A 23,742-nucleotide genomic window follows, 5' to 3' on the forward strand; every position below is an offset into this window, starting at 1 on the left:
ACCACAGTAACAACATTTTGTATGCCGCCTCCAAGGTGGCAGTATTAAAGGAACATTTAGCGACTGAAGTCCTGCTTCAGTCCACGAGATCGATCTCAGCACCCAAATCTCGGCCCCATTGGGCCACATAGTAAAGTGAGATGAAAGATGATCGACCATGCAAAGACACATAGAAGGATGAGATAAGACCCGAGAGAATGTTGACAGATGTGTTTGAGATTTTCTGGAACGAGTAGGAGGAGGTACACCGAAGTGATGCTAGCCAGTGTTGAAGCTGGAGAGAGGATTACTTTTTTAACATTTATTTTCAAGTATGAGAATGCCATCGACAGAGTGACTGGAACATTTGCCCAATGGAATAATAACAAGATAACAGTTATCCATTTAATGGCATGGGTTAAAGATAAAGTAAAGATAGTGATACTGGGTCTAGTAAATAATATTGCAGAAAGGACTAAGGGCCCTGATTATTTGCATACAAATTGTATTTAGTCAAGGGGTAAAACATCAATTGGGGGATCATTAGTAAGCAGATTGGTCATGTACCATTGAGTATACTAGAAACATTGTGCAATCATTGGGTATCAAATGGCAACGGTTTAAATGAAAGATTCCCGGACAAATTTTGGGACCCGCGTTTCCCTATGCAAGGAGGTCTCCACCCATTTCATAAGAAAAACATAGAAAAGCTTGGTTTTTATCTACCCAATTCTAGAAACATAAAAAAAAAAAAAAAAAAAAATATGCAGCCCTCAATACAATACTCCCCTGCTCTCTGGCGCTGTTCACACACACAATCACTCTGTGGCGTTTTTATCACCTTTTTAATCCAGCTGACCACTAACATTAATTTTACATGACTTATACACACTCAATGCTCCAACTTTCTGCCCTCTTCTGTAGTACTGACAGTATTCACTATCAGCGTGCATTGAGAACAACTCTGGAAACATAGGGTGGTATTGCCCTAGGAAATAGCTGGGGCCTTGTTTACTGTTATTTATTTCCTTGATGGATTAAAAATATACATTGACCAACTACTGAACCTCTTATGGGTCTTTCCTCCGCTCTCTACTATGTGGGATCGGATGAGCACGGACCGTATGTCCGTGTTCTCCCGATCCGTCAGACGGAAGAATAATAGGATTTTCATTCTGTCCGCAAATGCGGATCTTTGTGGAGGCGGACGATTACGGGTGTCAGCGGATGGTCATCCGCTGACACCCGTAATCACATAGGGACCAATGTATGTCCCGTTTTCATCCGCAACGGACGGATGAAAATGCGGACATACGGTCCGCACATGTGAAAGGGCCCTTAATCATGTCTGCATGCTCAAATCTAAACAAAAACAAAAAAACATTACACATGCTATGTTTATTAAGCTGATAATCCTTTGTATACCTGCTGCTGTACACTTGCTGGCATCTCCTGAAGGCATTGCCCTGATTCTGTATGGGGAGTAAGGGATATCATCGCCTCCATACTTGACAGCAACCTGATAGCGTCCAGTTTTATCTGGAACGTAAGATACAGCGTACGTTCCATCCTTGTTGTCCAAAACCTGGGCCTTCTTTGGCTTGCCTTCTTGGTCCTGGCAAAAAAAAAAAAATCTTATTCAAATGACCCACCTAGATTGCATTTAATATAGTCTGATAAAATAATGAATCATAATTGATTTCCAGATTTCACTCTTAAAAGGGGTTGTAAAGGTTTGTTTTTTATTTTCTAAATGGGTTCCTTTAAGCTAGTGCATTGTTGGTTCACTTACCCTTTCCTTCGATTTCCCTTCTAAGACCCCATTCACACCTAAGCGACAAAACGCCCGACGCGGGACGCTTCTGTCGCTAGAGGGGAGAATTCCCATTGCCGTCTATGGAGATGGTTCACATCTCATAGACGCGCAATGCCTGTCGCCTGAAAAAAAGTCCCGGACCCTTTTTTTCACGCGACAGGCGCGTTTTCCCATAGACAGCAATGGGAATACTTTAGAAAAAAAAAAAGAAACATTTGTAATCGCGGCAAATCTGCCGCTACACGCGTACGCGGCTATCGCTTAGGTGTGAATGCAGCCTAAATGTTTTTTTCCTTCGTCTGAATTTCTCACTTCCTGTTTCTCCTCAGTAAACTTGACACCATCATCCGAGCGGTGTTTAGTTAGCCAGAACAGCTTACTGAACAGCTTACTGAGGAGGAACAGGAAGTGAGAAATTCAGACAAAGAAAAAAAACATTTAGAGGGGAAACCAAAGGAAAAAGGTAAGTGAACCAACAATGCACTAGCTTAAAGGAACCCATTTAGAGAATAAAAAACAAACCTTTACAACCCCTTTAAGCTAGCCATAGATGCATTGCAATTCAGACGGTTGAGCTCTCCGTCTGACTGAAGAAAAAAAAAAGGATCCTCTATGACCAGTTTTTATCTGGGTTCCCAAACCTTTTCACCAAAATGCAGCTGTACAGTAGGAGATTGAGTTTCCTATCCAGCAGGAACAGAAAAGACCCCAACAAATTGCATCAGCACATTAGGAATGGCGATGGGATGTCCTCACAATTTTATTCAACACACCAGCATCTATCAAACACTCAGATTTCAGATTTTAGTAGACTGATCCTTTAAAAAGTCTGCAAAAGACGTTCATTTTGAGGAACATGGCCCCCTGACTGCACAGCAAACAGTTAAAAGATACAATCCGAAGCAAAACACTTAAACTAAAGCAAAGATCAATAAAAATGACAACTCCCTTGGAATCCAGGGAATGATCATCTTCAGTTACACTTGCATATTTTGAGAATTTGCCCAGAATGTCGCGCGTTGTCCATCCTTCCAGTGTTCTGGGAATATCCCCCAGGGTGGCTAAGTTATACTTAATTTTAATCCCTAAACAAACAGCAATGTTTTTCATGTCCTATGATTTACACTTTGTAACTAACAAGAGGGAATACAAGCGACTCCCTCGCATCCTGCATTAACATCCATTCACGACGAACATTGAGTTATTAGAGACATCTGCTATATGGGGGAAAATACGAAAGTATTGTTTTCACACAATCCAAACACATAAAGCGTATAAACCATTTTTTTTAAATCTTTCACAATCATAATTCTGTTCAGCTAGTGTTTTGATTCACATCCCAATAATATATGGCTGGGGAGGGGGGGTGAGACCAGTATGCACATCCTGCAGCTTTCTTTCTCATGCCACCTCCTCCAGCAACTGGCTGGGCTCTGAGAGCCCATTCACACCTAGGCGTTTTGTCGCCTGTAGCGCGACGCTCACAAATGCCAGAGGGACCAAAATACATTAAAGTCTATGGGGATGGTTCACATCTGAACGCTGATGCGCCTGACGCCCATCGCCTGTAGCCCAAAAAAGTTCTGGACCCTTTTTTGTCGCGCGTATCGAGCGGTTTGGGCGTATTTGAGCGTTTCCATTTCCCATAGAAAGTAATGGAAACGCTCGATTCAAGCGACTTGCGCGACAACGGGTGTTTGCTACGGGCGTTTCGTCGCTTTTATCAATAGAACTTGTCGCCCATGCAGAAGATTACAAAAATCTACCAACATAGCAACAAGTGATGAAAAGATGATAGTTTTTCCTATTGGCTAAATAAAAAACGTCAAAGTACAAAAACGTCGGACAACGCTGTATGCAAACGCGCAAATAAGCATGAATACGTGCGACAAAACGCCGGAAAAAAACGCCGAAAAAAACGCCCGACGCTCAGGTGTGAATGCAGCCTGAATGAGTATCACCACTCTAAGGAAGAATATCCTGTTCTCTACTCCAAGATAGAAAGGTGTGCACACAACACACGTCCTTGCCAAGGCATAGCTTTTATTAGCACAACCGGTAAAATTGCAGCAAAAAAAAAAAAAAAAAAAAAGGCTTAGGCCTCGTACACACGACCGGGATTCTCGGCAAAAACCAGCAAGAAACTTGCTGGGAGATATTTTTTTGCCCAGGAAACCGGTTGTGTGTACATTTTCGTTGAGGAAACTGTTGAGAAACTCGACGAGCCAAAAAGAGAGCAAGTTCTCTATTTCCTTGACGGGAATGGAGAAAATTGGCTTGTCGAGTTTCGACAGCCTAACAAGGAACTCGACGAGCAAAACGATGTTTCGCCCGTCGAGTTTCTCGGTCGTGTGTACGAGGCCTGACACATTTTAGCAAACAGCCAACTTCACCTAAAACATTATTAACCACTTCCCGACCGCGGCATGTAGATTTACGTCGGCAGAATGGCACGTACAGGCACATTGGCGTACCTGTACGTCCCTGCCTAGACGTGGGTCGGGGGTCCGATCGGGACCCCCCGCTACATGCGGCAGTCGGATTCCCGCGGGGAGCGATCCGGGACGACGGCGCGGCTATTCGTTTATAGCCGCTCCGTTGCGATCGCTCCCCGGAGCTGAAGAATGGGGAGAGCCGTATGTAAACACGGCTTCCCCGTGCTTCACTGTGGCGGCTGCATCGATCGAGTGATCCCTTTTATAGGGAGACTCGATCGATGTCAGTCCTACAGCCACACCCCCCTACAGTTGTAAACACACACTAGGTGAACCCCAACTCCTACAGCGCTCCCTGTGGTTAACTCCCAAACTGCAACTGTCATTTTCACAATAAACAATGCAATTTAAATGCATTTTTTGCTGTGCAAATGACAATGGTCCCAAAAATGTGTCAAAATTGTCAGAAGTGTCCGCCATAATGTCGCAGTCACGAAAAAAATCACTGATCGCCGCCATTAGTAGTAAAAAAAAAAAAATAATAATAATAAAACCCCTATTTTGTAAACGCTATAAATTTTGCGCAAACCAATCGATAAACGCTTATTGCGATTTTTTTTTACCAAAAATAGGTAGAAGAATACGTATCGGCCTAAACTGAGGAAAAAAACATTTTTTAGATATGTTTTTGGGGGATATTTATTACAGCAAAAAGTAAAAAAATATTGATTTTTTCTCAAAATTGTCGCTCTATTTTTGTTTATAGCGCAAAAAATAAAAACCGCAGAGGTGATCAAATACCACCAAAAGAAAGCTCTATTTGTGGGGAAAAAAGGACACCAATTTTGTTTGGGAGTCACGTCGCACGACCGCGCAATTGTCTGTTAAAGCGACGCAGTGCCGAATTGTAAAAACCCCTTGGGTCATTTAGCAGCATATTGGTCCGGTCCTTAAGTGGTTAAAAGCAATTTCTTTTGCAGGTAAAAAGAAAAAAAAAAAAAAAAGCATTTATCATTTTTTTTACTTAGAAGCCTGCAGATCTGCTATAGCAGGTGCATTGTCAGGCTCCTGCAGAGACACAGTAAAGCCATCTGCCCATCTACCTCCCATATGGGCAGTTACTGAAGTATAGGAAGAATCAAACTACAAGAGTGCTCACCAGGGCCCTCAAAGTCCATTAATAAATACAAGTCATCCAACGTGGTGGCAGACGGGACTTGTAGTTCGTTCATGGGAAGAGGATGCTGCTGAACACGTTGAATCCTTAATTTGGGTGCAACATGTTCAGAAATTGTCCTTTAATCATGATAATTAAGGTTGTTTGCCGAAATACGCAAGCTTCTTTTTGCTGCAATTTCACCAGTTGGGCTAATAAAAGCTATATTTTAGCAAGGGCATCTCTCAGGTGCACAACTTTCTATCTTGGACTAGTACCACTCATTTGGGATCGGCACCATGGGCTGCAGCACCGACCTCTACACTTATCTTGTGCTTGGCATCAGAGGTGGAGCGTGGACTGTTTGTTCTTTATTCCTCGTGTAAAACGCACCTAAAGACTCCTCGCTCTAGCACCCAGTGCCTGAAACAGGTTGCACTGAAAGCATGCCATCAAGCCTGACTGAACTCCCTATTCTCAGCCAGATTTCTAGCGTAGTGGTAGTAAACTACCACCTTTTTTAAATGGGCCACATGCAGGGTTATGCCTTAATGTGCTAGTATGCATCATATTTTACTAGCACATTATGGTAGACTTGCATTTAAAAAATGGAGCCCTCCAGCGCCCTTCTCCTGTGCTGTCACCGCTGCTGGTGCTCCCATCTTTGCCCGGTCTTCCTTTCAAGTTTGCACTCTCTGGCCGTTTGAATGGCCGGGTGACGTCACTTTTGCACTTTCGCACAGGAGTCAGTGTGCCCTGAATGCAGAGCATCACAGCGCATGTGCAGGGATGTCATTAGCTAGAGTTGATATAAATATTTCCTCAGCGGTGCAAGAGATATTCACCACTACTAGAAAAGGTTACCTGTAGGTACAAATTGTAAATCCGAGTTTACTCTGGTTTTAACCACTTAACCCCCGGACCATATTGCTGCCCAAAGACCAGAGTACTTTTTGCGATTTGGGACTGCGTCGCTTTAACAGACAATTGCGCGGTCGTGCGACGTGGCTCCCAAACAAAATTGGCGTCCTTTTTTTCCCACAAATAGAGCTTTCTTTTGGTGGTATTTGATAACCTCTGCGGTTTTTATTTTTTGCGCTATAAACAAAAATAGAGCGACAATTTTGAAAAAAATGAATTTTTTTACTTTTTGCCATAATAAATATCCCCCAAAAATATATAAAAAAACATTTTTTTTCCTCAGTTTAGGCCGATACGTATTCTTCTACCTATTTTTCGTAAAAATTTTTTTCGCAATAAGCGTTTATTGATTGGTTTGCGCAAAAGTTATAGCGTTTACAAAATAGGGGGTATTTTTATGTAATTTTTATTAATATATTTTTTTTACTAGTAATGGCGGCGATCAGCGATTTTTTTTTCGGTGTTGCGACATTATGGCGGGCACTTCGGACACTTTTGACACATTTTTGGGACCATTGGCATTTTTATAGCGATCAGTGCTATAAAAATGCATTGATTACTATAAAAATGCCACTGGCAGTGAAGGGGTTAACACTAGGGGGCGGGGAAGGGGTTAAGTATGTCCCTTGTGTGTTCTTACTGTGGGGGGGTGGATTTACTAGGGGAAACACTGATCCGGTGTTCATACATTGTATGAACAGAGGATCAGCGTTTCCCCCGCTGACAGGACCGGGAGCTGTGTGTTTACACACACAGCTCCCGGTCCCCGCTCTGTAACGAGCGATCGCGTGTGCCCGGCGGCGATCGCGCCCGCCGGGCACACGCACGGGAGCGAGCAGAGGGCGCGCGCGCCCCTAGTGGCGGCTGAAAGAGCCAACGTAGTATGACGTGCTCTCGCCCAGGAGAGCCAGCTTGCCGACGTAGAATGGCGGTGCGCGGTCGGCAAGCAGTTAAGAACGATTTCTGTAGGTTATGAATTTTTTTTCTGTTAAGCATGGAATGCTTTTGTTAAATTTTAAGACACTTTGGGGAATATTTATGAAGCAGTGAATCTGACATTCAGCAAATATTCTCTGCAGGCAAATCTGCCAAGTCTATGTGTTTGTAATGGTAGGGATTTATTCTCCACCAGAGAATGTTTAGCAAAAGTCTAATTTTTCTAATACAATTAGCCTCCACGTAAATTAATATGCCAAATAGGATTAATGGATTTCTGACTCAGGGAGCCAAGCCAAAATTAAGATAAATTCTATGAGAAATAGAGACCGTGGGGGAACTTGCAATTACTGTTCATCATATACACTGTGGGATAATTGATCCAGTTTCTTAAAGGGGTTGTAAAGGTAAAAAAAAAATTCCCTAAATAGCTTCCTTTACCTTAGTGCAGTCCTCCTTCACTTACCTCATCCTTCCATTTTGCTTTTAAATGTCCTTATTTCTTCTGAGAAATCCTCACTTCCTGTTCTTCTGTCTGTAACTCCACACAGTGATGCAAGGCTTTCTCCCTGGTGTGGAGTGTCGTGCTCATCCCCTCCCTTGGACTACAGGAGAGTCAGGACGCTCTCTACGTTGCAGATAGAGAAAGGAGCTGTGTGTTAGTGGATGTCCTGACTCTCCTGTAGTCCAAGGGAGGGGGCGAGCATGACACTCCACACCAGGGAGAAAGCCTTGCATTACTGTGTGGAGTTACAGACAGAAGAACAGGAAGTGAGGATTTCTCAGAAGAAATAAGGACATTTAAATGCAAAATGGAAGGATGAGGTAAGTGAAGGAGAACTGCACTAAGGTAAAGGAAGCTATTTAGGGGGAAAAAAAATTGTACCTTTACAACCTCTTTAACAGAAGGGATACACTACATTGTTAAAAGGTCAGACTTCTCTAGGCTTCTTAGGTTTATTGTCAGATATTGGTAAGTAAGGTGTACAGGAACAATTAGAGCAGGCAACAAAAAACATCAAACGTGACTTACTGTTACAAGGACAGAAAGATCTCCTAGTCCTGCATCCTTGGCATTAACGGCAAAATCAGCAGGAAGACTGGCCGGGACCCCTTGAGAGCTGAGCCCAGGACCACTTACAGTCACCTTGCTGGGATCGTACGTTGGAAGAACCTTCACCTTGAAAGGGCTGAAAACACAAGAAGAATTGCGTTATATAAAAAGGTCCAATAAAATGCTGGACTGCTAGTCATCTTTAACAGAGATTTTCCTCATCTATGTAAAAATAATTTGTAAATGGCACCTCTAAAAGCAGTGAAAGAAGATATGTACAGGGTTGCAATACAACAATTCTACTAATATTTTACAAACATTGTAGCACTGAAATTGTATAATCTAGTCTTTGGAGTGTACAGGATTATAATTCCACCACTAAAGTCATCCACCAACAACAGTGCCAAGATACATATGTATACAAAGGTGATGGGAAAACGCACCACACCTGACTAGGCTCTTTGATTAGTGGCAAACTCCTGAATTATGTTGACTCTCTAAATATAAAGTCAAACACAACATAAATATAGTAAACTAAAAAACAATAAATCAGCCATTTGTTTGCTTCAACAAATCGGGTTTACTAGAGTTGGCGTTGTTTGTTTTTCGTTTAAATAAAAGTGCATTCATTGATATGTATATATGTCAGCATTATTAACAACTTCAATACCAGGCACGTTCCCCCCTTCCTGCCCAGGGTAATTTTCAGTTTCAGTGCTGTTGCACTTTGAATGACAATTGCGCGGTCATGCAACACTGTACCTAAAAAAAATTTTTTTTATAATTTTCTTCCCACAAAAAGCTTTTTGGTGGTATTTGATCACCTCTGCGGTTTTTATTTTTTGTGCTATAAACAAAAAAACTCAGTAAATTTTGAAAAAAAAAAAAAAACTGATGGACACTGATGGGCAACACTGATGAGGAGCTACTGACAGGCATTAATGAGTGGCATCTTAAGGGCACTAACAGGCATTACTGATGGGGCACTGATTGGGGCACAGGCTGGCAGGTGATGGACACATCTGATGGGGGCTATGCTGATAATCAATGTGCTGATTATCAGCGCAGACCCCTCCTCTGACACAGAGAGCCACCGATCGTCTCTCCCTGTCAGCATGAACCAAGGAAAGCCGGTTACCAGCACTTCCTTGTGATTGGTCACAGCTGATCACATGGTAAGAAGCCGCCGTCAGAGGCTCCATACCACGATCAGAGTTGCGGTGTGTCAAACTGAAACACAGCACGGCTTGTCATCCTGATCACCTCATACGACGTCCGCATGTTATGTGGTTACCGTATCTCTGGTGTTTACTGGAATTTGCGGTGCCGACTGATATGTGGATTCAGGACCAGTTGGATACATCTTGCTGACTGATTATATAAGCCTGTTTTGACTTGGGTGGTATAAACCTCACCAAGTCAACACTATCTGGTAAGCCTCCCCCTTATATCAGTGGTGGTGTCGCTATCCTTTCACAGAGAGGGTAACATCCATGTGGGACTCTTCATTTCAACCTTGCAGTTTTTTCTACACTTTTGGACTGTTATTTGTGTGTGGTTACAATAGAGGACCGCTTCGTTCTGATTTATTTTTTTCACAGATCACACTCAGTCACTTGTGTCAAGGAAATTAAGATTTCATATATATGTATGTTTACAACATTTGATATGTGTTGTTAACTGACTTTTTCACAAAAATAAGCGCTACACTTTTTCATATTCACCAGTTTTTGCTTTATCTCAGCTATGTAGGCAGCTAATTTTTGTGTTCACTTATTGCACCGCGCAGTATATCCCATATATAATATTTTACACAAGAATCAGGAAGTGGGTTGTATAAGGTATTTACTGGCTGAAAAGTTAAAGGGGAGTTCCACCCACAATTTCACTTTTTAAATATAAATACCCCTGTAATACACAAGCTTAATGTAGTCTAGTAAAGTTAGTCTGTAAACTAAGGTCCGTTTTGATAGGTTGTTAGAGCATTTAGTTTGTTTATAATCTAGAAATAGACCATGGCCATCTTAAGTGTGGGCATCATGAAGCCAGACTGTATGACTTCCTGGATTTCAGCCTTGCAGATCTTGCACATGCTTAGTGCTGCACAAGCAATGTAATAGGTTTCCATAGCAACAGGAGTGTCAGAGGAAGTTGCCGCCCCTTCTCTATGCAAACAGGCTATTTGCAAGGACTACTTTGATACATGATGCCTATCCCAGAAACCCTTGCGAATAGCCTTGTGACTTAATAGCCTAGGCTAATAAGGAGGAAGTAATGAAGGACTACAAAATAAAGGTATTTACAAGCAACAAAATAAATAAAAATTGTCCATTCTGAACACTATGAGATTAGGGCATGCAGCACAGACAAACATAAAAAATGGGTGGAACTCCACTTTAAAAACAACAAGGGGAGAAGATTTAATAGATGGATAGTTGCAAAAATAACGACTGAAGGTCCGCTTTAAAAACTACCCAACAAAGCTCTATTTGTGTAAAAATAAAATAAAAAATCATGTGTACAGCGTTGCATGACCACTGTACAAGTGTGACAACGTTGAAAGCTAAAAAATTGGCCTGGGTAGGTAGGGGGTAAACATGCCTGGTAGGCAAGTGTTTAACACAGGACATCCTGGTAGGAACTTTGATATACAGACTGTGTACAATAATATGTTATTTTTTGTCCAATTCTACTTTAAGTGGGCAGTCATCTTTTCCATATAAATGAAATGAACATCCGGCCCCTAAGATTAAAAGAGAAAAGAAATCTTGTTTTTTTTCCTCACCTCCGAGGAATCTCCTCGTCAGCATACTGTACAGACACTGTGTAAGGACCTTCAACACTCGGTGTGTACGCCACAGTGTGTGTCCCATCTCCATTATCTGTAATGTCAACTGGTTCTGCAACTCCTATGAAGACACAGCAAGTTAGTTACAGGATTTCTAAGTTCATCTGAAAAAAATAAAATCATCGTTAAACTGAACCTAGAAAAGGTGTGGGCAAACTGGTGTAAAAGGGAAAATGAATTGCCATCATCAGCATCCATGTAAATCCTTGGATTAAAGCTCTATGCTTATTTCTAACAGTAGGCGATCCATTTTATATTGTTATTTCAGTAAACTACAAGTTTAAATAAAATAAAACTGCAGTATCTGATATCACAGTTGGTGTGAACTACTCCATGCTTTCACAATAAATCGTTTTTTCTTCAGATTACAAGGAATGCCTTTGTATTTTTTAAAAAACACCTCGAGGCTGGGTTTACACAATCCCTGCATCCGTCTCACAGCAGGGGTTCAATGCGTCGTGGTTCACCATTTCAGGTCAGATTTAAGCCCCAATTTTGGTCTGAATTCGGACCTAAAAACGGACCAAAAGATGCACCGGACCAGCTGTGGAGATATGTGAACCGGCTCCATAGAGAGACAGTCAAACTCTCCTGCTATTGTAGTGTGAAGGTTTTAAGATCAATCCATCTCTTTCTGTGTAACAAAGTTCAAAATCTCTTTATTTTTTTAAAGTCGCTTGTTGCCTTTTATGGTTCTCCAAGATTAAGCCCTATCCGGGTGAAACAGGGCGGCATCTTTTTGGAGGAGATTGAGCTGAAGCCATTCCTTGGATCAGGGGTCTCCAAACTAAGACCTGAGGGCCAGATGTGGCCCTTGGCTAGCCTTTATCTGGCCCTTGGGGCACTATTCCTCCCACTGATATGAGACAATATTTCTCCCATTGACACAAACAATGGGGCATCATATCTTCCACCGATACCAATGATGGGATACTCCTCCTCTTCCTATTGACCACCAACCCTGGGGCCATATTTATTTTCACTGATGCTGGGCCATTAACATCTATTGCCCTTGCTGGCCACAATCCGGGCCTCCTAAAGTCTGAAAGACAATAAACTGGCCCTTTGAAAAGTTTGGAAGGCACCTGCCTTGGATCATTATTACTGACATTCAACAGTGTGCGGCCCTATCCTATATGGACATTTTTCTTTCCAGTTGTATTCCTAATCACCTCAATACAGCTAAATTGTGAGTAAAGGCAGAGAGGTGGATTCCATTTTTCTGAGGCAATGTTTATAAACCGTGCCGCAGAAAACACAGAATCAGTCAGTGTGCCCATGAACAGCTCTGGACAGCATAGATCATATGCACAATGTACAGAGTCTATTGGACTGGCTCTGTGATCATGTTGAACCAATCACGGCCTTCACTGTTATGCCTCGTACACACGGCCAGTTTTCCCGTCGGGAAAACTGCCATGACAGCTTTTGGCCAGGAAAACTGGCCGTGTGTATGCTCCATGGCAGTTCTCCCGACAGGAAAACCACCGGGAATCACGGCAGGAAAAATTAGAACATATTATCTTTTTTCCTGTCACGATTCCCGGCGTTTTTTTTCTCGGAAGTTTCCCTATAGGAAACACTGTGGTGGAGCATACACACGGCCAGGATTCCCAGCCAAAGCTCTCACCACAGTTTTCCAGACGAGGAAACCTCCGGTGTGTACAGGTGGAAGTTACCGAGCAGGTTCTCCCCCGGATTTCCCGACGGACTTTTTACCGCCGGGAATCCCGATCACCCGGGGCATTAGGGTTTGCAAAAGTTCAGCTCATTCACAATTCAGGAGGGGGAGGAAGTTCACATTCCAATAATACACCAGCAACAAAAATAGGGGTATCAAAATGTGTGAACTGAAAAGAACTAATATGAGCTAAAGAATCCTCTAAAATATGTTGTAGCCTACCATTACCAGTGACAGAAATCAAACCTGGCAACTATAAATCATCTTCAAACTACCATAATACACTTGGGAAAGACCTAAAAATTGCATATACTAAGCTTTTCACACATTTCCATGTCGCACAAGGATGGCAACCTTTTAGAATTGTTTCTTACAAATACTGAGAAGTGCTCCAGGAAATGTTAAAAGGAATAATTATTTTCCAACCTTTCACAGAAAAAAAAATCCCATTTATTAAAACATGGGCAGAGAAGTGGAGATTTGGCCAATACCATTAAGATTTCATATTTCAGATTGCACACAGATGATGAAAGAAAAAAAAGCAGATATACTTAGTGACACTAAAACTTGTGTCGGCAACGTACATGTACATGATTTTGCCTGGCTGTGCCACCCACCCCAGTAAAATTTACTACGGGCAGGATGGCAAGTAGTTAAAAAAACAAACAAAAAAAAAACATTCAAGTGCTTTTGGCTACCTCCAGATGTTCACATTCTTTTTTGCTGTGATCTGACTTCCTGTTACAGGATGGCCACATTGGCTCCATGGTCCCACTGTTTGGAGGAATGTAGCCACCCTTTCTTGCTTGCTCCCAAGATTGACTAGGAACTATGGGATTCATAGTGTGAGCAGTGCTTTTGATTGCAACTAATGTGCACTGATTGTTCCAAACAAATGGAAACGATATATATATATATACACATATATATATATATATATATATATATATATATATATATATATATATATTAGTTTTTTTGGAGAATAAGGATAACATTTAGGGGTTCATTTACTAAAATTTGGAGCAGCTGTGCATGGTAACCAATGAGTTTCTAACTTCAGCTTGTTCAATTAAGCTTTGACAACAAAAAAAAAACTGCAAGAGGATTGATTGGTTCCTACAGTATCAGAGCTGCACCAGATTTTGCACATCATGCCCTGTACACACGATCGGAAATTCCGCCAGCAAAAGTCCGACCGTGTGTATGCTCCATCGGACTTTTGCTTTCGGAATTTCTGCCAGCAAAAGATTGAGAGCTGGTTCTCAAATTTTCAGACGGAATTTTTTTTTAAGCATTGAACTTCATTTTCTCGGCTAGTCAGTGTTGTACGTCACCGCGTTCTTGACAGACGAAAGTTCAGAGAACTTTTGTGACCGTGTGTATGCAAGCCAAGCTTGAGTAGAAAATCCGACCGTGTGTACGCGGCATTAAAGTGATTGTAAAGTCTTGTTTTGTTTCCTTATAAAAATAATAAACATGCTATACTTACCTGAATTGTTGCAGTGGATTTACACAGAGCAGCCTAGATCCTCCTCTTCTCAGGTTACTCTTCTGTGATCCTTGCACCTCCCTCCCTTTGGGGCACTCGAGCCGAGTCACAGCTTCCTGTGTCCATTCAGACGCAGAGCATTGACCCTGCCCCGCCTCCTCACTCTACTGAATATTTAGCTTACTTTGATTGATAGAAGCAGCCAATGGCGCCACTGCTGTGTCTCAGCCAATCAGGAGGGAGAATCTCAGATGGCTAAGACACTCGTGGACAACATTAGAGGGGGGACTTCAGGCAAGTGTTGGGGGGACCGCTGCACACAGAAAGCTATTTATCTTAATGCATAGAATGCATTAAGATAAAAAACCTTCTGACTTTACAATCACTTTAATCTTAGTACACAAAAGGTGAATGTCTGGCGACATCACCCGTTTCAATAGAAACTGGCCAATATTTGGCCCATGTGTACCGAGTTGGGCCGGCTTCTGTCGAAGGGTCAAGACCAAACAAGGTCTGCCTATCGGCTCCAGATCAGCACTCTCAAGCAATGGCTAAGAGCGCTGACTGGAGTGTTCTGGCGAGGGGGCCGTCCTCCTGTCAGAACACAATAGAACAGGGCAGATCGCTGTACTAATTTCGGATACTGAGTACAGCAGCTCCTGTCAGTTTTTTTTTCATTCAACCTGCTAGGTTGAATAATAAAAAACCTACTAATGTGTGTACTAGGCTTTAGTGTCACTTTAATATCTAAAAGCTAGTCTGTTACATTACATAGCATTTTTCACTGTGTATGTTCAAATGGCAAAAGATGGCAATTGCATTTTGGGAAAAAATGATACAAGGAGAGAAATAAACAGACTATTTTGATGAATGAAGAGCATCTTTTCCTGAAAAAGGTTGGAAAGGAAAAACTTTCAGTTTAAAAACTTCGAAGAATAAGTTGTAGTAGCAACATTTAGCTGTAAGATGACATTTTTCAAGGAGAAAGCATTAACTTTAATAATACTGAGACAGCCTGCTGCAGAAACTGGAAAGGACTCCAGAACATTGGTTGTAACCAAAACTATTTATATTGTGCAGTTCTCAGTATTATTATGCATATCCATTATACATACATTATAATCGATTTAATTTGCCAAAATAAAATCAAGAAAGATTAATTTGAAAGAAAGCCCCCAAACCAAGTAATCAAAGTTTTGTAGGAAGCAGCAAGCTATCCCAAATTAAAAGAAAAAAAACAAACACATTAAAAAAGATGTCAAGGGAGGCGTTATAATGCAGTGCAGCAACATTCCCAACTACTTACAGTATATGTTCAATTACAGTATATGTTCCTTTTTCGCCCCTTACCCCCTTTCTCCAACCTGTTTTAGGATTCTAGGCGCTTTCCTCTACAAAATATAATGTGGTGTAGGCAGATGCCATTTACCCTCCCAGGACTGCTTTGTGCATTTCTTTTTCAGCCGTTTTTATATTATATCATAAACTACGGTTCTTGTTTCAAGACACTTTATCCAAGTGGATAAGCATTTAGAGATATCTCAAGAGCACCCCCATTATTTTACTAGTGGAGCATATCAATCTATGTTAGGGGATTTTTGGCTGTTACTCCCAGGTTAAAACTTAAGCCAGCCATAGAGGGTTCGAAATTTCCTGTTGAACCAGCCAAGATTCGAACCATGCATGGGCAGGCTGAATGTACACAAATTGATTGATCAACTTGGGTAAACCAGCCTGTAGGATTGTACATGTGATTATTGCAGGAAAGAAAATCTTTTAGTCTATGGCCAGTTTTTATTTGCAAAGTTTTTGTTTTTCATACTTTTGATGCTTTCTAGGCTGTTGTGCCTTGTCCCTTGGATTGTAGCTACAGATCCTGCATTATGTAAACGCTATTTTTATAAAAACGTAATAAAAAATTATGTAATGAAAACAAATTCTTTGTGAACGTCTCAGCATTCGAGCAGTCATGAATAAGGCCCATAATATTTGACTTTTTCCAGACAAATGTTACATTCCCTAACATTTGTTACCAAGAGAAAATGGCCTTAAGAACATTTGAACAGAAGAATTAAAGAACATGCGACTAGAGAGACCACTGTCTGCGCGATGTTCAAAGAGTATATCCAGTACTCTCCGTTGTTCGGGAGATTCATCCAATGGACAAAATAATGGGTGTTTGGCCAAGCAAAAAAGTATTACTACCATTACCAAAATGTGACAGCTTCCTGATCAGGGCTCCTGGTTGTTAAGCAGTTGGCATCTGCCACCTTCAGCTGGGAATTAGTGGAAATGCCAAGTCTAGGCCCCATGTATACACACAAGGCTTATGAAAAGGCCATGACCATCCCAAAGTTGGTCTTGTGCCACATGATGTTAGGACTTTACAGGCCCCCTTTCAGGGAGAAGCGAGATGAGCAGGTATATCAGGATTGCAGGACTACAAAGTACACTAGTTGCTCTGTACTTCACAAAGTCATGAGAACCTGACAAGGACCCTTTACAGAATTACAGGTATAATAATGAATGCATTTCTTTAAGAGGGTAATTAATAAAACTACTTGGTGATGATGTAAAACCTCCTAGTTCTGGAAACACTGACCTAGGATAAAGAAAAGCTCCACAAAGTTGACTTTCAGACTAGATTTGCATCAACTACATTCTTTTGCACTTCACACTACTAATTTCTCCCAACATATCAGAATTTTCCTTTGGCTTCCTAATCTTGTATGGTTGGTAATTCCAGCATACAAGGGTCTGATTGTTCCATGTTCAGTACAGCAATCACCTGTCCTGTATAGTTCTTGTCAACTGACACCATTCAACAGGATAGCCCGCTGCATCTCAGGTGCATTCCCACGGGGTCTGTAACACAAGCTAAATTGCCCATCGCCAGGAGAGTGTCTATTGATGTAGATCAGGGCTTGTATTCAAGGGAGCCAGAGAGCCTAGCATCCAGGGAAGGGATGGAGGGGGGGGGGGGAGTGTGCTAGGTTCCAGTGCTGATGACAGAAAGGAATGGCATGAACTAGCCAAATGTGTGTTAGGACCTCATAATCAACATGTCGGAAAAATATCCCTTGTCGCCAATAGCAGGAACAGGATTCTGCTTTGCAAGTTGCAGATACAATCATAGCATGAAGGGTGAATCTGATTGGATGTTATGGACTCAAAGCATTTTAATTTGAGGTGTTATGAATTATGAAGTGTCTGTTATTATCCAGTGAAGACCCGAATACACATGCACATTGATTGTATGATCTTTACATGTGTAAGCTCTATGCCTTTAGCATTTATATTACTTTACTTATTTTCATATGCTGTTACAAAGATTCCACTTTCTGGGTTAAGCTGCTGAAGCTACAATTAATATTGTAAGCCTTATGCTACACAGTCACATCAATAGCTCCTAGTAAATTCTGCAGGATACCAGTCCAGCTCACAAAACAACATACTCTATTGTTCACTTGACAGGGTACTGTAATGAAGCCGAAAGACTAAGGCTGGGTTCACACATATGTAGACTGGATGCAGGTTTTCCTACTGGTTCTCAATTAAGTTGATTCACACAGGTCTGGGGTGGCCGTTGTCCGCATTCAAAAAGGGCCCTGTGTGTCTTTGGTTTCGATTCGGGTGCAAATTCAGGAAAAAAGCATAACCCGATTGGCACCTGATCCGGTGAATATAGACACAACGGGCCAAAGGCGAAAAGGACCAACAGCCGCACATATGTGAACCGGCCCTAGATACTCAACTGATGAGGTGTGATATAGTATTGCTGTCAATATCAGGAGAGGCTATATAAATATGTTACAAAAAGTATGTGGTAGATGAGAGTACATTCTGTGAACACCTAGGGTGCATACAAATACTGTCTTTGTTGCCAACAGTCAGTGCATGATTATAGCAAATAGGCACATAACAGGTTAGACTTTGAATATATAGTATTATTTACGGTATATATTACTCCTATGATGTTTTTAAAATTGTCTCCTGATGTACAATGAAAGCAACTATTTTGCAGCCCTAAACAATTCTTAAACCAGCCAAGTATTAGAATACAATTGCAGTGCTGACCATAGCAACCAATCAGATTTCCGTTTTCAATTTAATACTATAGGTTAGACACTGGAAGAAAATATCCGTTGGGCAGATATAGAAACACAATCCTACAGAATGGATGTGACATGTTCCCCCTACATTTTTAGACAGTCTCCAAACAAATGGGCAAATGTTTGTTACAGGTGTGAGAATGCACCTTCTAATTTACAAGAGAAATCATTTTTAATTGTGATAATTGGAAGATTTAAAAGTGGTAAAACTATGATTTCGGTCAGAAAAAGCAACCAGAAGCAAGATCACTCAAGACTTGATTGCACGCCCATGTTTTTTCCTGGAGCAGATGACAAAAATTCCAAACCTGGCTCTTTTGCATCTCGCTTGAAGTCACCTTTAAAGAAATTTGAAATGGCTCTCATTGGGCTCCGTTTCAAAGAGTCTGTCTCATCAGCTAGAAATAAATAGTGTTATAAGATCCATCTTAAGAAAAAACATTGTTCGTAGTAATGTGCTGATCTCATACCCCTGGACCAGATGAAGTGAAGCCACATTAAGAACAAACAAAATCTTCCACTGCTATTGTATCTTCAACATGTCTGACAGAGTGTAGTACTGCTTACAGACTGCATTCAGTGGTGGCACTATGTTAAAAAAAGGGCTAACCATAGCAAAATTATCTCCACAAAAAAAAAAAAAAAAAACACAATTATAAGAAAGAAAAGAAAAAAAACAAATGCATGGTTTGCTTAACCCATAATTACGAACAATCAAAATATATTAGAATTATAGAGAGAAAAAAGATGAAAGGCATATTTTAGTGAATTCACTTTTAAAAAAGTGACAAAAAAATAAAAAAGAGAAGATCAACATAGTATCTTTTCAGACTTTACATGACTACAGGCTGCAGTAAGAGTTGTAGAAATTCACCAGCTATTCTTTCTGATGTAGGAACAGTACAGAGATGACAGCAGACAATTCTCAATTCTCCTTCAACAGCCTTTTGACACTGCCATATGCTAGCGTTACAAGTCAACCCAGAGCTATATGCATATGGTAATGACAGGTGGGCACACAGAAACACATCCATTTTGAACTAACTTCCACTGTTTTCCATCATCAGAAAAATTAATATTAATATGACCAATGTAATAGAAAAGCCTTACCTCTTGGTCCGGTCACTTCTACATTAAGAGGAGCCACTCCGGCTTTGCTGGTGTCCACCGCAAATTGCTGAGGAATTTTGGCCCGAACAGCGTTTCCCAGTCCAGGGCCAGCAACTTTTACCTTGCTGGAATCAACAATATCTTTTACAGGGACTTTGAATGGACTTCCTACAACATACGCAGAGTAGTATGTAAAATTAGTCAAACTCCAACAAAGTAATGATTTAAAAGCAGACAGTTAAAACGTATTTAGAAAAATCTTATATCCGTTAAAACAAAAAAAGTTCAAAACAGGCTATAAGCAAAACCAAATATAGCCTTTATGGTCATTCAAGGCCACCTAATTCTACAGCCAGTACCCAGTCAAAGTGCCATCAAGTCCTGCTACTAGCTTAAAAAATAAACATTCCAAACGTTTAGGCAGCCAAGGTGTCTAATGGACTATGATGGTGGTATTGAACTTGATTTTAATTGCTAGCTCTGCTGTTGTCAATCTCTGCTGCAAGTGTAGAGATTAAGATGTTTACAGGTGATCTGTGGGGATAGGTTCTCTTGATATTTGTAAGGTTCAAGGAACATTGTACTTCTGTCCTTGTAATACAAGCTGCCCTTTAAGTCACTCCACCACCCAGAGGTACTTTTTGAGCTATGCATGCACACCATGGCTGATTCTATCCTTTGGGTAGCTGAACTCATGGCGGTCTGCAGTTACCCTGCAGAACAAGGCTCTCTGTCTATTGGAATGAATGGGCCCAGCAAAGGGTGCCTTCAGAAACAAGAGCTCAAAGCAGGACTGCACAGCGAAGGTAGCTGTATTATGGACAAAGATCAGCATTTCTCCAGGTGGACTGCACTCAGGGGGGCAGGGGTATCCCTTAAAGGGCAACTTGTACCAAAAGGAACAGCCCTGGTCAAAAGTTTTGAGAATGACAAATATAAATTTTCACAAAATCTGCTGCTTCAGTGTTTCAGATATTTTTGTCAGATGTTACTATGATATAGTAGAGCATAATTGTAAACTTTTCATAAGTGTCAAAGGCTTTTGACAATTACATTAAGTCTGTACAAAGAGTCAATATTTGCAGCGTTCTTTTCCTTCTCTTTTCAGGGCTTTGCAACTTGCCCTGGCATGCTGTCAATCAACTTCTGGGCCACATCCTGAATGATGGCAGCCCATTCTTGCATAATCAGTGCTTGTCAGAATTTGTAGGGTTTGTTTAGGTCACCCACCTTATGAGAATTGAACACAAGTTCTCAATGGGATTAAAGTGGTTGTAAAGGCAGAAGGTTTTCCATGTTAATGCATTCTATGCATCCAGATAACAAAAAAAAAAAACCTTCTGTGTGCAGCAGCTCCCTTCAACCGACCTTATATTTACCTGAGGTCCATCTAGATCCAGCAATGTTGCACGAGACACTCCGCTGTCTGGGACTCCCCTCCTCATTGGCTGAGACATTGGCTCCCGTTGCTGTCAAAGTCAGAGAACCAACGAGGAGAGAAAGGAGGTGTGGCCTGGCCACGGCTCCGTGTCTGAACGGACACACAGCTGCAGCACAGCTTCGGTGCCCGATAGCAAGCTGCTTGCTGTGGGGCCATTCAACAGGAGGGAGGGGCTAGGAGCACCAAAGAGGGACCTGACAAAAGGAGGATCTGGGCTGCTCTGTGCAAAACCACAACATAGAGCAGGTACATATAACATGTTTGTTATTTTTAACGGAAAAAAACACCACTTTAGTATCACTTTAAGGGCTGGGGATTTTCCAGGCCATGGACCCAACATTTCGATGTTTTGTTCCCCAAGCCACTTAATTATCACTTTTGCCTTATGGAAAGAAGTGCTCCATAATGCTGGAAAAGGCATTGTTCATCACCAAACTGTTCTTGGATGGTTAGGAGAACTTGCTCTTGATGGATGTTTTTGTACCATTCATTCATGGCAGTGTTCTTGGGCAAAATTGTGAGTGAGCCCACTCCCGTGGCTGAGAAGCAACCCCACACATGAATGGTCTCAGGATGCTTTACTGTTGGCATGACACAGGACTGATGGTAGTGTTCACCTTTTATTCTCCAGACAAGGTTTTTTCTGGATGCCCCAACAATCGGAAAGGCAAATCGGAGAAAATTACTTTAACCCAGTCCTCAGCAGTCTGGTCCCTGTACCTTTTGTAGACCATCAGTATGTCCCTGATGTTTTTCCTCTGAGAAAGGTGGGTTCTTTGCTGCCCTTCTTGACACTAGGCCATCCTCCAAAAGTCTTAACCTCACACTGTGCGTGCAGATGCACACACCTGCCTGCTGCCATTCCTGAGCAAGCTCTGCACTGGTGACCCCCCAGCTGAATCAACTGTAGGAGACGGCCCTGGCATTTGCTGGACTTTTGAGCACCCTGAAGCCTTCTTTTTTCTGAAGCCTTCTTCACAACAATTTAGGTGCAATCTTAGCAGCAGCTATATCCTTGCATGAGAATCCTTTTTGGGCAAGGCAATGATGGCTGCATGTGTTTTCTTGCAAGTAACCGTGGTTGACAAAAGAATAATGATTTCAAGCACCACCCTCCTTTTAAAGATTCCAGTCTGTTATTTGAACTCAATCAGCATTACAGAGTTATTTCCAGCCTTGTCCTCATCAACACTGACACCTGTGTCAACAAGAATCACTTATGATGTCAGTTTGGAATTAAAGGGGTTGCAACAGTGTTCCGACAGTAGCAGGGGTTCTCACCTGAGACCTTCATTCCCTTGGCGGAGACGTGCTGCACCTCTCTGCCAGGGGTTCCCGGCTCTTGATTGGATAGATTGTTATCAGCGCGGCCATTCTTTTCCACTGCTTTAAATCAAATCCAGTGACACGGGAGCCAAGGCAGAGTCCGGCATTCTGTGTCTATGGATGCAAATGCTGGACTCAGGAGCGCACCTGCAAGGTAACCCTCAGGGAGAGCGCTTTTCCCAGGGGGTTACAGATGCGAGGAGGAGCCGCAAGTATGATGATATGTTTGTTATTTAAAAATAAATTAAAAAGTTACTTTGCAATTAATTTGATCACTCTGAACATTCTGTAGTATATGCAAATTGCCATCATAAAAATGGACACAGCGGATTTTGTGAAAATGAATGTGTGTCATTCTTAAATCTTTTGGCCAGGGCTGTACATGTGTCCTAGTGTGGACTACAAACTATAAATCAGGTGATATACATCTGTAAAAAGCTTTAAAAACAGCCAACATTGTTTATGGTGTTTCAGATGGCAAGAAAGTAATGTTTCATTGCTCTAGAAGAGATTAATATGCACCTTCTTCAGCAAAACAGACAATAGTATTTCACAAATGTCCAATCAAAAAAGGAAAAAAAAATGCCATGAAAACACGTATCTACTTCAGCCCAAATGATGGCAACGAGACAATATGTAACCAAACTGAACAGTTTTCAGCTAACACACAAAAGGAAATTTACTGTCTGCTCCGGAACACTGAGGTTTGGTCTGTGGATAGACTTACAACCAGTAAAACAACTAAAACGACATGCTATATTTAGTCGATGAAAGTTTAGGTCATTTTGTCAGTGGTCCATTTTTAAATGCTTCATGTTGGCCTCTGAAGCATGGTAATAAATTCAAGAGCCATAAAACATAACGGCAGCTTTGACCACAGACACTGCTGTTTATGAAGTTAACACAGCTCAGTCTATAATTTACATATTGAGATATTCTTTTACCATTTACTGCAAGACACATGTTGCCAAAAGTCAGAGCCAGCTGAAGGACGCCAACAATATTCACAGTACCTGGAATATGCTCCCCGTCATACGTTATGTTGACATCATAATCTCCTGTGGCGTACGGCATATACTCAACACTGCAGCTGCCATCTTTGTTGTCCTTACAAGACATTTTGGATTCGGATGGACCCTCAACTGTAATTCCCAGACCGCCAATCCCTGCCCCTCTGAAATAAAACACATAGCAGGTCATTACAGGATGATTGTTTTATTTCTCTGCCCCTCAACATTCACTGTTCAGCTCAACAAGACTACCAAGTTCAACTAGAGTTTAATGCTCTATTCGTCCATTGTAATAAGGTTGCCTTGATGTATTCTAGGCATTTTAGAAAATCAAATGTAAACTTGCTTATCATTAATCGCAACTGGAAAATCAATTCAGCACAGACTACGCTCAGAATAAAGCATTACTAAAAAGCTTTGTTTAA

The 23,742-nt window shown here is 41.5% G+C and overlaps 1 protein-coding gene across 3 annotated transcripts in view; it reads right to left on the reverse strand.

Moving 5' to 3' along the window:
- FLNB (filamin B) overlaps window positions 1–23,742 on the reverse strand; it is a 295,799-nt gene that overhangs the window by 51,567 nt on the left and 220,490 nt on the right. For 2 of the 3 annotated variants that reach the window (XM_040359220.1, XM_040359219.1), the window contains exons 24-28: window positions 23,321–23,481; window positions 19,541–19,708; window positions 11,083–11,206; window positions 8,277–8,433; window positions 1,405–1,594 (exon numbers count right to left, since the gene is read on the reverse strand). In XM_040359220.1, coding sequence (XP_040215154.1) covers window positions 1,405–1,594; window positions 8,277–8,433; window positions 11,083–11,206; window positions 19,541–19,708; window positions 23,321–23,481 — 800 coding nt within the window. Of the gene's footprint in view, window positions 1–1,404; window positions 1,595–8,276; window positions 8,434–11,082; window positions 11,207–18,738; window positions 18,829–19,540; window positions 19,709–23,320; window positions 23,482–23,742 lie in introns of all 3 variants that reach the window. The other variant, XM_040359221.1, reaches the window with a different exon arrangement.

The sequence above is a fragment of the Rana temporaria genome, chromosome 7 (assembly GCF_905171775.1).
Source record: "Rana temporaria chromosome 7, aRanTem1.1, whole genome shotgun sequence".
Taxonomy (NCBI): domain Eukaryota; kingdom Metazoa; phylum Chordata; class Amphibia; order Anura; family Ranidae; genus Rana; species Rana temporaria.